Source organism: Anser cygnoides, chromosome 22 (assembly GCF_040182565.1).
Source record: "Anser cygnoides isolate HZ-2024a breed goose chromosome 22, Taihu_goose_T2T_genome, whole genome shotgun sequence".
NCBI lineage: Eukaryota > Metazoa > Chordata > Aves > Anseriformes > Anatidae > Anser > Anser cygnoides.
Window position 1 is genome coordinate 3,001,390 of NC_089894.1, and position 14,164 is coordinate 3,015,553.

General features: G+C 47.6%; 2 protein-coding genes across 3 annotated transcripts; both read left to right on the forward strand.

Moving 5' to 3' along the window:
- The first annotated feature begins 2,507 nt into the window (after window positions 1–2,507).
- GH1 (growth hormone 1) lies at window positions 2,508–7,079 on the forward strand. The gene is made up of 5 exons (XM_048047796.2): window positions 2,508–2,656; window positions 4,161–4,324; window positions 4,992–5,105; window positions 5,469–5,630; window positions 6,775–7,079. The coding sequence occupies exons 1-5, from the start codon at window positions 2,647–2,649 to the stop codon at window positions 6,973–6,975; spliced, it is 651 nt and encodes a 216-aa protein (XP_047903753.1). The 5' UTR covers window positions 2,508–2,646; the 3' UTR covers window positions 6,976–7,079.
- Window positions 7,080–7,217: 138 nt separating this feature from the next.
- RDM1 (RAD52 motif containing 1) lies at window positions 7,218–14,066 on the forward strand. 2 transcript variants are annotated; one of them, XM_048047794.2, is made up of 8 exons: window positions 7,218–7,355; window positions 8,217–8,396; window positions 8,782–8,904; window positions 9,417–9,579; window positions 10,156–10,254; window positions 11,805–11,893; window positions 13,375–13,507; window positions 13,596–14,066. In XM_048047794.2, exons 1-7 carry the CDS (start codon window positions 7,269–7,271, stop codon window positions 13,474–13,476), a joined length of 843 nt encoding a protein of 280 aa, XP_047903751.2. In that variant the 5' UTR covers window positions 7,218–7,268; the 3' UTR covers window positions 13,477–13,507; window positions 13,596–14,066. The 2 variants fall into 2 exon arrangements, with proteins under 2 accessions (XP_047903751.2, XP_047903750.2); XM_048047793.2 differs by having other exon boundaries at window positions 13,375–14,066.
- The last annotated feature ends 98 nt before the right edge of the window (window positions 14,067–14,164 follow it).

The following is a 14,164-nucleotide window of genomic DNA, read 5'->3' on the forward strand; positions in this document are numbered from 1 at the left end:
GCTTGTATTTAAAATGCACTCAGTGTAATTAAATACATTTCAATATATACAGTCCAGGCTCTGTATCCTGATTCTTATCCCCACCATTGAAGTATGATTGGGCAGACAGTTGTTTTTAAGTCCCACTGGGCTGCAGTCCTGGACCTCCTTCAGCCTCATGATATCTGCCATTTAGAAACAGGCTGGGTGAAACTGAGCAGTCCTGGCTCCAGAAAATACACACACACACACAATTCAAACTGAGAAGGACTATTTACCTTCAGGGCAGTGAGCTAGCAAAGGCAGTCAACCATCACTTAAAGCCTCTATCATCGATCTTGTTACCGACGGAGCTACAGAGCCTGGGCTGTGGGCCAGCATCTGGCTCCTCAGTCAGGATTCACCGTTTGCAGGTCCTCGGCTGGGAACCTCTGCACAAAACCCCTCCTGGGGGGCCGGGAGGAGCCAGGGCGTACACACACCTCCACGGAAAGTTGCTTCATTTGTCCACAGGGCAAGGCGGGTGGACGTGGGACCACCCTGAAAAGAATGGAGGGTTTTTTTCTCTTTCAAATAAGAAAAGGAACTTGGAAATTACTGAGCCTCATGCTGCTTTGTGATGTTCTACTTTGGGTCGCACATGCGGGCACTTGGAAGCTAGAAAAATGCCAAGCTGATATTTGCAAGCTGCTTATGCAACTGTAATTGTGCCAGTGGCGTGTGTTTGCCCAGCCCAGGATCCCAGCCACGCACTGCCATTTCCACAAAGCTTCTGCCTCATTTAATGCACAGAAATTATGTGAGTGGGGAGAAAACAGACCTCAGGGGCACAGCCTGGAACATGCTGGCATCTCTGTGCTTGGCTCTAAGATGAAAATTGCTGGTTTAGCACCGTGCTTTTGCTAACAGAGCTGGAGGGGCAGCAGGGTAGCAAGTGATGGGCAGCAGTCTGGTGCAAGGTGCCGTATTAATCTAGCTGCAGTGGTAGAGCATCATCGCGAGCAGGCAGCAGAGCCTGTGCTGGCTGGCGGGGCTGCTGCTCTGCTCATCTCTGACGAATATTGACATATTTAAACACAATCTGAAGTAGAAAAACACACCCAGATGTTGCTGGCTATTGGGTGACCAGATACCTGATAGCTGCAGGACCCACTGTTCCCTTTTCTCTAGGGACTGACATTTACTCCGTGACACCACCATGCGAGTGAACACCCAGGGGCTTCTCGGAACAGATCACGCTCTCCCCAGCATGTTTATTAACGAGCTCTCGCACCCTCTGCTGCAGTGATGATGCTGCCTCATGGAAAGTGGAGCCGAAGCAGGGGGTCAGGCCAACCCAGGGGCTCGGGGAGCCGGAGCACTGCCCCTGACCGGGGAGCAAACAGGGCCCCGAACAAACACAGCGGTTTGGGGCACCCAGGGCCCTGGGAGGAAGGATAAGTCCTTTAAGCACCACCACCCCCTGCCCACCCTCCCAGCTGTCCATCCCAGGTTCTGTCTTGTCTTGCTCAAAAGCAGGGTGTGTGCTGTGACCTCTGCTCTTCCCCATCTCCTCTCCCTCCTCTCCACACCAGCCCTCTGCTCAACGCAGAGATATTTCTCATTCCTGTCTCAGGCAAGAGCAGAAAGCAGCTGATGACCAGATCTTCTCACAGCTTTGCCCAGCTGAGGACGTGAGAAACCTCCCAGAGCTCTGGCACCTGGATTTGCAGCAGGCAGGCTGGTACCCAGTAACACACCTACATGTGACAGCTCTTCACCAAACCTGTGCCAGACAAACCAGCTGACCCCAGGGACCTTGTTCTGTCTCTGCCTGGGAACTGCCACGCTGTTTTTCAACAGGGGTTGATATCTCCTCTCCCAAAGCAGGGCTTTGCAAATTACTTCTGCAGTTCAATGCTTGAGCTGTTGCATGAGGGAAAAACACATTTGTTCTTAGGTGCTTTTAATGTCTTATGTAAGTAAAATAATGCGTTGGCTGAAAATTTGAATCAAACCGTTACCTCAAGGAACAGAAATTGTTATTTTCCAAAAAAAAAAAAAATCAACTTGTTCAAAATATCCCTTTTCCACAAAAACTATTTGTTGAATTTTGGTAGCATGACAGAAGTTATGTGGCAGAAACATGGTTCATCTGGCAACATCCATCCAGCTCTATCCCCACTAACAATAAATGGGAAACCATCTCCTTTGCTTTATGTCAGAGGTCTCCCAAACTGGCTTGTCAGCCCTGTTAACTGTGGGCCAGACCCTGCCTGGAGCAGGCAGGAAAATTAGGAGCACTTTCTACCTATGTGGGGAAATTCCACCATGTAAAAGCACTGATCTGATTTGGAGTGGGTCTTCCCATGATGATAAAACCGTTATTTGCAATAAACAGCAGAATATGGAGAAATCATTCAGCACTAATTTCATCCCCAGGCAAACATCCTCCCCAACCTTTCCATCTATGTATAAATGACTACAATTAGGTAGCACCATTGCGAACACGCGTGCATTTATGCATGGAGAAGATATAGAGAGGTTGTTGTGATCATGAACACATACATACATTTTAAACAGACCCCCTACTATATAAGGGGTGTCTCAACAGTTGCCATTACCAGCCTAGATGAAAGGAAGAAACATTCACTTTCAAGCAACATCTGAGCAACTCTCCAGGCAGAAATGGCTCCAGGTACTCTTCTTTATTTCTGTTTACAAGGATTGACATTGTGGCTACAGGCAGCATTGTGTCTAAAGAAGGGCAACAAAGCTGGTGAAGGGTCTAGAGAACAAGTCTTATTAGGAGCAGCTCTGGGAGCTGGGGTTGTTTAGCTTGGAGAAAAGGTGGCTCAGGAGAGACCTTATCACACCCTACAATTACCTTAAAGGAGGTTGTAGCAAGGTGGGGATTGGGCTCTTCTCCCAAGCACCAAGTGGTAAGATGAGGGGAAATGGCCTCAAGTTGTGCCAGGGGAGGTTTAGGTTGGATATTAGAAGAAATTTCTTTACTGAAAGGGTTGTGTGGCATTGGAATGGGTCTGCCCGGGGAAGTGGTTGAGTCACTGTCCCTGGAGGTCTTCAAGAAACATGTAGATGTAGAAGTTAGTAGTATGTTTTCATGGTGGACTTGTCAGTATCAGGTTAAAGGTTGGACTAGATGGTCTTAGTGGTCTTTTCCAACCTGAATGATTCTATGAGTCTGATTATGTGCTTTGGGTGATGGGATACTATGATAGGATGGTACTGTGGCCCATATATGCTCAGTGCCTACCCTAAATTAAAATGTGGCAACTTAAAAATCAAGGAAAAAGAATAGTTTTCCCAACAGCGTGACTTTTAACCACGGATTGACTCAGGTATTCATTATGCTAATAATGCAAATGCAAGGGGCATTTAATGCTAAAGGCAAGGAGCAAGGAGAGGCTGGAGAACGAGAAGAAAAGACATGCAAGCCAGAGCAGGAATAGTTATTACTAACATAAATAGTGGCAGGGATATTAAAACTCACATTCAAGGCTTAAGACGGGGATCAGGATGATGTCTAATGCCTATGTCCATGTCCTACAGGCTCCAGGGCATTCCTCCACAGAAGGGTGCTTGTTTGAGATTAACTTTGTGTCCATCTGTACTTACAGAGACCACTTGCGTGAGCTAGATGCCAGGGGTTAATAGCCTTTAGGCTTGTCAGGGATCACTGGATTCTACAGGTGTGTGCCAGAGAGCAGAAGTTTTCAGTTACAACACAGGTAATGCAGTCACTTTTCACCCTAGTGAAGGCAGACAGACAGTTTCATGTCAGCAGCACGGTGTAAAACAAGGCTACAGTGAGCTATTCCCAGTCCCTCCCCCGGTACTCACCATCCCGTTTGCTCATGCAGTGACAGGTGCATCATACTCCATTCATGAAGGCAAGACCCACTGAAAAACACGAGCGTGTTAAGGAACGACACAGGGACGCACTGCGGTTTTCATGGAGCAACAATCATTCTTAAGGCAGAAAAACACTGGGAGCAGCACAAGCCTCGAGGGCACATCCAGTAAAAGGGGATGGGGTTTCACTGGAGGGCTAAGATCATGTATGAACACAAACAAGCCATTCTTTAGGGTTAGCATAGGCAGAAGAGGCCAGGAAGTAATATGCAGGTGCCACCCTCACTGAAGGACAGTTAACACCACTCCTCTCCACTTTGCTGCAGGGTCGTGGTTTTCTCCTCTCGTCATCACCGTGATCACCCTGGGATTGCAGTGGCCACAAGAAGCTGCCACCTTCCCAGCCATGCCCCTTTCCAACCTGTTTGCCAACGCTGTGCTGAGGGCTCAGCACCTCCACCTCCTGGCCGCAGAGACGTACAAAGAGTTCGTAAGTGTCACAGCCTCCGGGCATCTCCTCATTAACCTGATGTTTTCAGGACCATACCACGGCTTCCCACCCAGCCCAATTTTCTAGAAACAGATACATTTCAACTACTGGTGTCCTCTGTCAGATCCTGAGGAGGAAAAAGCAGTCTTAATGGGATAGAACCGGTCTCTACCAGCCTGTCTCCTCCTCACAGCTCTCTGCCTCCACCCCTGATCCTCCTCATGGCCACAGCTTCCCACACCCAAACCCACCACTCAGAGCCAGCTGCCTCAAAGAGAAACCCAGTCCTGGGAGCTGTGGGGAGCAGCAGGCATTTTGCAAGACTTTCCTGTGACAGTAACCTACGGCACTGACTTGAAACTATCCAGCTTCTGCTTTGGCCAGAGCTGTCCAAGGGGGTCATCTGCTCCTCAGGAGAACGCAGTCCATATGGTCTGTGTTCACCTCAGCACTTTGGCTTAGTGCAAGCAAGACCTAGAGGTCCAGTAGCTACTGTGCCAACATGTGATTTCCAGCTTCCTACCTGCCAGTCCTGTAGAGACACACTTCATGTCTCACATTTCTTTCTTGAAAAGAGCAACCTGTCAGGACAGCTTGAGCAAAGAGTCAACGCTCTTCTCCCAGTACACGGCCAACAGATCTGAGTGTATTTGGGATGTCTCCACAGGAACGCAGCTATATTCCGGAGGACCAGAGACACACCAACAAGAATTCCCAGGCATTCTGTTACTCAGAAACCATCCCAGCTCCCACAGGGAAGGATGATGCCCAGCAGAAATCAGTAAGTTGTCTCCCCTGGGCAAGCGCAGAACTCTTTTAAAGAACAGAGGGTTTCCATCTGTGAGCACTTCAGTGCTTGCTGAGGTATCACTCCTCTCCCCTTTTACTATTTACACCTGCATGCAAAAAGAAAGACACCTTTGGGTTAGACTATAAATCATGCCCCCAGCCCAAAGAGAGTAACTGTTGTCAGAACAGGATGTATGTCTGTACGCCTGGTGCTCCTCAGTCTAACACTTGCCAAAGCTGCAGAAGCAGTGGCACACCCATGTCACCTCTGGGCTGTTTCAGAAGGAGCAAGACACACAGGTAACATTACAGAACACCTCACCTGCACACCTTTGACCCCCTCTTTTAATTTCAGGATATGGAGCTTCTTCGGTTTTCACTGGTTCTCATCCAGTCCTGGTTGACCCCAGTGCAATACCTAAGCAAGGTGTTCACAAACAATCTGGTTTTTGGCACCTCAGACAGAGTGTTTGAAAAACTAAAGGACCTGGAAGAAGGGATCCAAGCTCTGATGAGGGTAAGTTGCAGCAGGTAGCACGATTACGGAGTAACAGCGATCTCCTAGACACAGGGCACTGAGCTCTCAGGGTCTTCTACAGGATCCAAAGACCATGAGAAGTCTCCCCACTTTCCACTCCAAAGACCATTGGCATCCTTTGGACTGGGTTACTTTAACATAGTCACACCACAACACTCCACTGCACACAATTTATCACTGGGAGCGTGAGAAAACTTGTACCAGACATTAACAGCACTGCCATAACCACTCATAGCAGCACAGGCCAGGAAGATCACAACACTCTAGACTCAGTCTTTACAAACCCAGCACCAAAGAATACTCCATTGGTTAAACCTGCTGTTAAACCTGATGTTTGCCCTATCTCCCCATAAAACACTTTAAAGCGAAGCAAATTTTGCAGAGTTCTGCATACTGACTTCCAAGACTCGAGACATTTTATAAAAACAACCCATATAAGTCTGCGTACTGATGGAAGCCTATACTCTGATGTTTCTCTCTTATATTACATTTAAATTAACATAGCATGCAGACAACTGACAGCTGGAGAATGTTCTTCTTCAGAACGGTTACTTTGGGCTTTGTTATCTTAAATGACATTACTTATTGTCTGTCAGGATCCCATCTTAGATTTGCTCAGCATCACCACAGCTAGAGCCCCAAGACCTGTATCCATGTGATGTAAGTCTGGACAATGAATTTCATCATCCAGCACCTAAATAACTACAAAAGTCAGGCACTGAGAGTAAACAGAGATCTTCTGTCCTGACTGCAGTCTGTAGCATTTCCAGGTTTTGCTCTCCGTTTGATATAAGCTTGGGCAATGGGAAGCAGTACACAGAAACCAGACAACGATCACACTTTAGCCCTTTTACCACCCTGTTTACTGAACAAAAACGGCTCTGTTGACCGAGCCAGCCGGTGAGCAAAGCGGGGCAGGAGGAGAGGCGGACTGCAGCTCCAGCTGCACGTGGCTTGGGTCTGGCTTCAAGCTCTGGTCCCTGGAAAAGTGGGAGGAAAGAGAGCGTTACTGACCCCTCTCATGACCTCCTCCCCTCCAGTGGCTACGGCCAGACCCTGCTTCCTTGCCCCAGTTTTAAGAGCCCCCGGTGCCAGCTCAGCCCCGGCCCTTTCCCTCCTGCAGGAGCTGGAGGACCGGAGCCCGCGGGGCCCGCAGATCCTCAAGCCCACCTACGACAAGTTCGACATCCACCTGCGCAACGAGGACGCCCTGCTGAAGAACTACGGGCTGCTCTCCTGCTTCAAGAAGGACCTGCACAAGGTGGAGACCTACCTGAAGGTGATGAAGTGCCGGCGCTTCGGAGAGAGCAACTGCACCATCTGAGGCCGGGACGGCCGCCCTCCATCTCGGCCCCTCGCTGCGGGCCTGCCCCGTCCCCCGTCACGAAAATCGCTCTGCCCCGAGGAGAATAAACCCGCTACCGCTGAGCTGTGCCTGTCTGCCTGCCTGGGGGGACGGGGGGCGGATTTGGGGGCGCTTTTCCCCCGTACCACACCCACACCCACACACGCACCCGCCGGGCCCGCGCACCCGGCCTGGGCGGGCAGGGCCGAGGAGGCGGCGGGGAACGGGGCGGGCCGGGGGCCGGGCCCCGGGCGGCGGGGAGGGCTCCGGGCATGGCCGAGGTGCTGGCGTTCCGGGTGCCCGCGGGGAGCGCCCACACGCTGCTGGTCTGGGGGCTGGAGCCGGCGCCGGGCCTGGAGGTGAGGCCGGGCCTGGGGCTGGGGCGCGGGGCCGGGACCGGGACCGGGACCCCCCCGGGGCTGGGGAGCGAGGCCGGGACTTCCACGGGGCCCCCCGGGGCTGAGGAGCGGGGTCGGGATCCCCTGGGTCCCCCCCGAGGCTTGGGAGCGGGGCCAGGACCCCGTAGAGGCCTCTCCCTACCCAGACCTAAGGCCCCAGTCCCCCCCATCAGCAGTTGGCCACTTCTCCCATCACCTTCCCCGTGTGCTAATATAGTTTTTAACACCACCCCCCCTCCCTTCTTTTTTATTTTTTAAAATTCTATTTTAATTTCATTGAGGCACTCAGGGCAACCGCAGGGAGGGTGGCAGGCTGCCGCAGGGTGATTTTTGCCCCTGTGGTCTGCAAAGCAAAACTAAGAGACCAAAACATCCAAGAGCTGAAACAAAATCCCTTTAGCATGCAAAATATTGTGCTAGTGTTTAACTGAAAGTTTCAGCAAAACAGCGTGGCCACGTAAAGCAGGATGGAAGAGGGTAAGAAGCAGTCAGGGCTGAGGATAACTCGGGGGGCTGGAAACACCACGTCTGTCTGCTCTCCTCCTGGGTCAGAGGCTGGAAGATGCTGTTCGTGAGACGTCAGGGTCAGGGGTCCCGTCAGGCTGAGCTTGTTTTTATGGGGAAAGCCTCATCTCCTCATCTCCAGTCTTGCTGCTCATTCCAGGGTTCATTGCCATTATACAGCAGGAACAGTAATGAAACATTCCTCGTTTTCTAGGTAATTAGGTCTTGTGAGTGGTCCTGTCTCTGTCAGGGTTGCTTGTTCCCTGGAGTACCAGTGGATGTTCTTCAAAAGACCCTTTTTTTCTCATTTTTCCTCAGCATTCCCTATTTTCAGTGTTTTCAAAATTTGGGCTGCTGTACTCCGTGCGAGCACACAGAAACGCTGCCGTGGCAGGGCCTGGGTATTACGCCATCATCAAGTTTTACTCAGACAGAGATGCCAGCAGAGCCCAGCGTGCGTGCAATGGGCAAAGGCTGTTTCAGAAATCTCCCTTGAAGGTAAGCGAGGCCGCAGATGAGCCACTTGCAGCACTCAGCACTGCAACTTCCAACAGTAGGGTAGAATCACAGGAAATATTTGTTGATCTCAGTGATGTTCCCTGTGCCTCTCATCAAAAGTTGACTAACTTTTTGCTGCATGCCTTGCAGTAGTGGCATCACCCGCCACTGGCTCCCAGGTAGCACTTAAGGAGTAAAATGCCAGCGTCCCTCTGTTTGCGCGCCCTGTTCCTGGGTAACCAATATTTCATGCATATCAGATATACTTGTGCTGTTAGGAAATAGGTAATGTATGTATATCTCTCCTGGAGCCGTCAATGATGTGTCCACAGTGGAAATCTTGAAAGCAAAGCCTTGCTAACCACGTTTCCTCTTTCCTGGACAGGTTTGTGTTTGCACCAAGCAGAAGGGACTTCAGCAACAAGTCCTTGCTCTCAACAGCAACAAGTGCCAGGAATTGGCCAACCACTACCTTGGCTTTAATGGCTGGTCCAGTCGCATTATCACAGTAAGGGGCCCTTTATATTCATTCACCATCTTTCCCCTCTTTCTCTTTCCATCCCCTATTCTGAATTAGAGCCGTTGGTAGAATAAACAGAATTGTCCTCAAATCAGCAAATAATGAAGACAGCTACAGGAGCTGCAGTTTGGGTTTTGCGTTTTTTCTGAAAGCTTAGGGAGAAAAGGTTGCTGTGGGTGAGGGCATTGGCTGAGCTTCTGTTTATACAAATGGGGGCATCAGGTTTTCATGCAAGTGTGATTAAGTGTGATTAAAGTAGTGCCAGGGCTTGTCTTCGTGTGCTGAAAGTGTGTGAGTTGTCCGAGACTCCAGAAGATGGGGACTATGAGCCATTTCTAAAATAGGGTCAAAACAGTAAGCATCCCTGTTCTGCCTCCACCATGTGCTACCTTGGAGTCACGCGCTGCAGGGAAGGTCTGTGCTACGCAAGCAAAGGCCTAAGTGGTCACAATACCCCTTCCTATTTAATCTTAACTAATCATTTGTGGTGTTCCCAACAGCTGCAGAATGTATCTGGCTTTGATGATGAGAATGGGGACCTGGGAAAGACATTACAGAAGCGATCTGTGAAATACCTGGGTGCTGTGGAAGTGACACTGCCCAACCATGGGGTACGCACCAGAGGAGTTGGCCTCAGCGAGGCAGAAATTGAAAACGGTGAAGGTATGTTTTGCATGCAGATGAAAGTTTCTTCTAGCACCTTTCACAGACACTGAGCAATCTTGTTTCCACAGTTTGAGGATCTGACGTAGTATATGAATTTAGCTGGAGACAAGGATCTGTGCAGGGACTTGTGCACTGCTGTGCTGTACAGCAAGGGATCCTGAGCATGCCTCTTCCCTCCCTGTGTCATGCCAGGAACACTTACCTCCCCTGTAGGTTCTCATCCTCTCACCTGTAAGGCTATTCATTCCCCACCACGATCACTCCTGATGTAACCATACCATATGATTCTTAAGAAATTTTGTGTCTGTGATGCAGCTCTGATGCCAGCTGGGCTCCCCGTTGCCAGCTGCCCTGGGCAGGATCCTGACCCAGGGCTGAGGACTGTGTGCTGCTTCGGGTTGACCCATGAAGGCTTTGTGAAAGTGCTGCCACACAGCCAACAACTCCCAAAATAAAAGCAGCTTTGTTACCAGATCCATAAAGCTGTGTTTCGTTACATATGCTACTGTAATACAGCTGGTGTGCTTCATATGCAGATTATCATCTTAATAACATGCTGTTTGTTTGGTATAGATCCTCTTGAGTTTGTCACAGCTACAAGAAGAGTTCAGAAACTCGCAGTTGGGAAAGCTTTGTCTAGCGCCTTTCAGAAGATACTCCTCGTAGTTTTAGGTAAGGCCTATTTTTGTATTAAACACTGGGATGCTTAAACTAACGATATGACTTCCGTGATAATTGACATGAATTCTCAGGATTCACTGTATGGAGGGTCTCAGAAAGGATCAAACTTGTGTTGTGATCTTCGCTGATGTAACACTGAGTAGTTTCACCATATAAGCTATGTGAGTGAAAGGAAAACCTGGCAAGGAGCTGGATTTTTTTATGATAAAGACACTGAAACTGTTTCAAAAAAATGCAAATGCTTGAAGTGTAAACCCTGGTTTTATACTTAAGCCAGGGTTTAAGGTAGAGCTTATTAGCACAGTACGTGTGCATGGTGAATGGCGATGTGAAGAATTTCTAGTTCCAGGGGTAATGTGAACTGAATTGCAGAGCTTTGCACACTCCTGACCTGGTTCCAAGCCAGTCAGGTGCTATCAATGGTCCCTGCCCCACTGTTGTGTTCAGTGCTGCATCTTTGGGCCTGCTATCTCCTTTGAGTTTTTTTAATTATAGAAGCTGGCTCTGTGCCTATACAGAAACTGCTAGATCTGCTGCTTCTGGATTCCAGGTCTTGTGCTTTCTGAGCTTTTAGATAACACCTGTTTATGTGGTATCTGAGTACTTTAGTCTGTAATGCATTCAACTTCAGGACAGACTCTCATGTAATCAGGTCAGTGCCACTATCCTCACTTCACAGAGAGGGGACTTTGTCAGTAAACACCATCTCGTGCTGTGGTACTGATACAGCAAACCATTTGAGCAGGAACTTAAATTCTGTTGAATTCAGCAGGATTTAAATAATCTGCCAGCTTCCTCCCCTGGATTCTTTAAGGTATTCCTTAGAAAGGCGAGTCTCTGTATTTAGGTGTTTTGCAGTGCTTCCTGCCTTCCAGTCCATCACATACACAGAGACCGGTAATTAACATGCTCCATCTTCTCCACAGATTTCTGCTTCCTTACTTTCAGTTTCCACTCCATTTAGTCAGAGCCTTTCCGTTTTTTGCAGAGTAGACAGGCAGGCAAGCCAGAGAAAGAAGCAGTTCTGCAGATCCACACAGCATTACACAATGCAGTAACTAGCGCTCTTTTCCTCTGTACCTCATAATTAACGTGACAAACCCTTCAGCTCTTTCCTTCCTCAACTCTCAGAACTGCAGCACTCCTGGAAGTGGCACCGCCCAATCCTGCTTACACTGAAGCTTGCTTGACAGTAGAAAGAAGATCAAACCCTTTATTTCTGAGTCCAGGCATGGCAGCAGGAATCAGAAGCTCTGTCCACATCTGTAGTAATGCTGCAGCCCACAAGCACTTCTTAAACCATTACTGAGAGATTAATTTTTCAAAGTAAAATGGTTATATTACTTAAGAAAATAAATTAGAGCCCCACATTATGCTAAGGGACAATAAAATGACCTGTTCCTTACACACTCATTCAGACCAGCCAACCACTCGGAAAGCATTATGAAGTAGAATTGTCCCATTTGGAGCTGAGGGTAGGTTTATTGTCATTACGCACACTAAGCATATCTCTGGCTGTTTATTTTGTGTGCTTGTTTCAGAGAACGGTAAAGTGGCTGTGGAGTACAACCACACTCAAGAGGAGCCCACAGACTCCTTAACAGAAGAGGAACTGAAGGGGCTTGTTCAGGTAAGACCAGCAGATGTTTAGCTTTTGCATAGTATCTGTATGGTACATCTAGAGATCAGAGATACAGCTATCAACTATTACAACCGTTCACATCCTCTTTTTATGCAATTACCTCGTTCAAATTTCAGAAAGTAATCACATCTGGGAATTGTACAGCACACTAAGGTTTTAAAACTCTTACTTTCCTGGGCAACTCTGTATAGAAATGCATGTATATTTTAGACATCACGGGAATCATATTGTCACAGAATGTTAGGGATTGGAGGGATCTTGAAAGATCATCTAGTCCAGTCCCCCTGTTGGAGCAGGAAAGCGAGCAGTTAGGCTACAGGACCGTTAAAGTGCAGGTTGATAGGTCTGACACATGACAGTGCAAAAGCCTGCTTTTCATAGAATCTGTGAAAGTGAAAATCCCAGTAAAGTTACAGTAGGTTAGATCAAATGATTTTTTAATAAGTTCTTTAATAAATAAAACTGCCCATCTAGAAATCTGCTTTGTGAACCTACCTTTACCCCAGGCAAAGATCAGTAAAAGCTTTGGTGAAATCCTTGCAGGTAATTGTGGGATCTGTTAGCATGCACCAAACAAAAATACCCAGGTACAACAGTAAAACTCTTATAATCATGCACAGTGAGATGAGTTCTGAATGCCAGCTTTTTCATACAACCAGTCCTGAGCAGATTTTTATCTCCCTTCATTTGAAAAATGCTATTTACCAGGGATGGTTGGTGCTCTTTTGAAGCAAGCATCAGTCTCATATGATGCATCAGCAACACACACAGCATAGTGTCAAACTCCTGCAGTTTGCATGAAGGAAGTGTCTAAGTAGCCTTGTGACACATTGCTCCATTTGATGACACTGAGTCACCTAGTGTCCACAGGCAGAACTGTCTTCCTTTCTTACTGAAAAGTAACTAAAATATGAGGTATTTTTGTGTGTGAAGTAACTAACATCTACCCCATTTGTTTTTTCAGTTGAGATGATTAAATTTCTGTAATTTTGTTCTCTCTCTGTATTTTCCTCTGTACTGCCTCTTCTATCTGACTTCTTTTAAACCCACAGAGAAATGTCCTAACATGCAGTGACCATAAAAGAAGTGCGCAGAGAAAACCTGCTGCTTCCCTAACCCCTGTTTGAACAAGAGTCATCCCTCACTTCCGCAGCCACCTCACTTCCCTGGTGGTGGTGTGGGGGAGTTAATTCATCTCTCTCTCTGCAAGGCACCTACCAGGCTGATGAGGCTAGCGTACAGACAGGAATTTGGAAGGACTTGCTTGGGAGGAGAGCTTCTGGGTGTCCTTTTTGGTTCATTTTCTTGTGATGCTGCTCAGTATTTCCAAAACAGAAATGTTCCTGAATTTGTAAATTCTATGGAGGCCATCTTTTATACATGGTAAAAATACACTGTGTTTCTAGGTGCAGACAGAAGAAGCAAAAATTCGTAGAGAAAGAAATTTACTCTTGGATTTCTCTCCCCAGGTCAATGAATTGCCCTTGGAACAGTTTGACCTTGAAGAAGAACTTTTTTCTGATCTGAGTTTTGATGATGAGTTCCCTAGCTGGGAGATGCCATCTAATTAGTGCAGGTCTCTCTTCAGATCATTTCCAAAAGGTCTGTAGCGTTTGATTAGGAATGAAAGTCTAAAGCTGTGCAATGACGTATGCCTCATCTCCAATGTTTTGTTTTTCTCCAAATACAGAACAACAAAAGAAATGGGCAATAAACCTACTGGTGCTAAAATAAGCCCAAAAATGTATGCTGTTTCTGGAGAGGAAGTGATTTCCTGTCAGCTTATCCAGGTCAGCTATATCTGGAAGCCAGCTTACCTGCATGGTTATTATTTGGACAGCATAACAGATGTGCATAGCACTTACAGAAAAATAAAATGAAAAAAATCTCGCTGCAAGAGCCTGCAGCTCAGGTTAGCTCTGAACTGCAGGAGAAAGTCAGAGGCAGGGAGAGATGTCTTACCAGCAGGAGTAGCTCTGGTACTTACACATGTGTGCACAGGCACAGAAAAAAAATACTTCTCTAGGTGAAATTTCGCTTAAAGAGATAAGCCTAAGTCCTGTGTTGATGTATTGAACCAAGCAGTTGGGACATTATTACAATTTAAAGCAGATTCTTTTTAACTTAGAACACGTTTTTTATTAAATTGAGAAAAATCTTATTTTGTATTTCTGTTCGTGTGATACGTGAATTTTTGAGGCAGCATATTCAGTGGGAAGGTACATTGAGCTCCCAAGATCACAAGGGCATGTGGTGGGA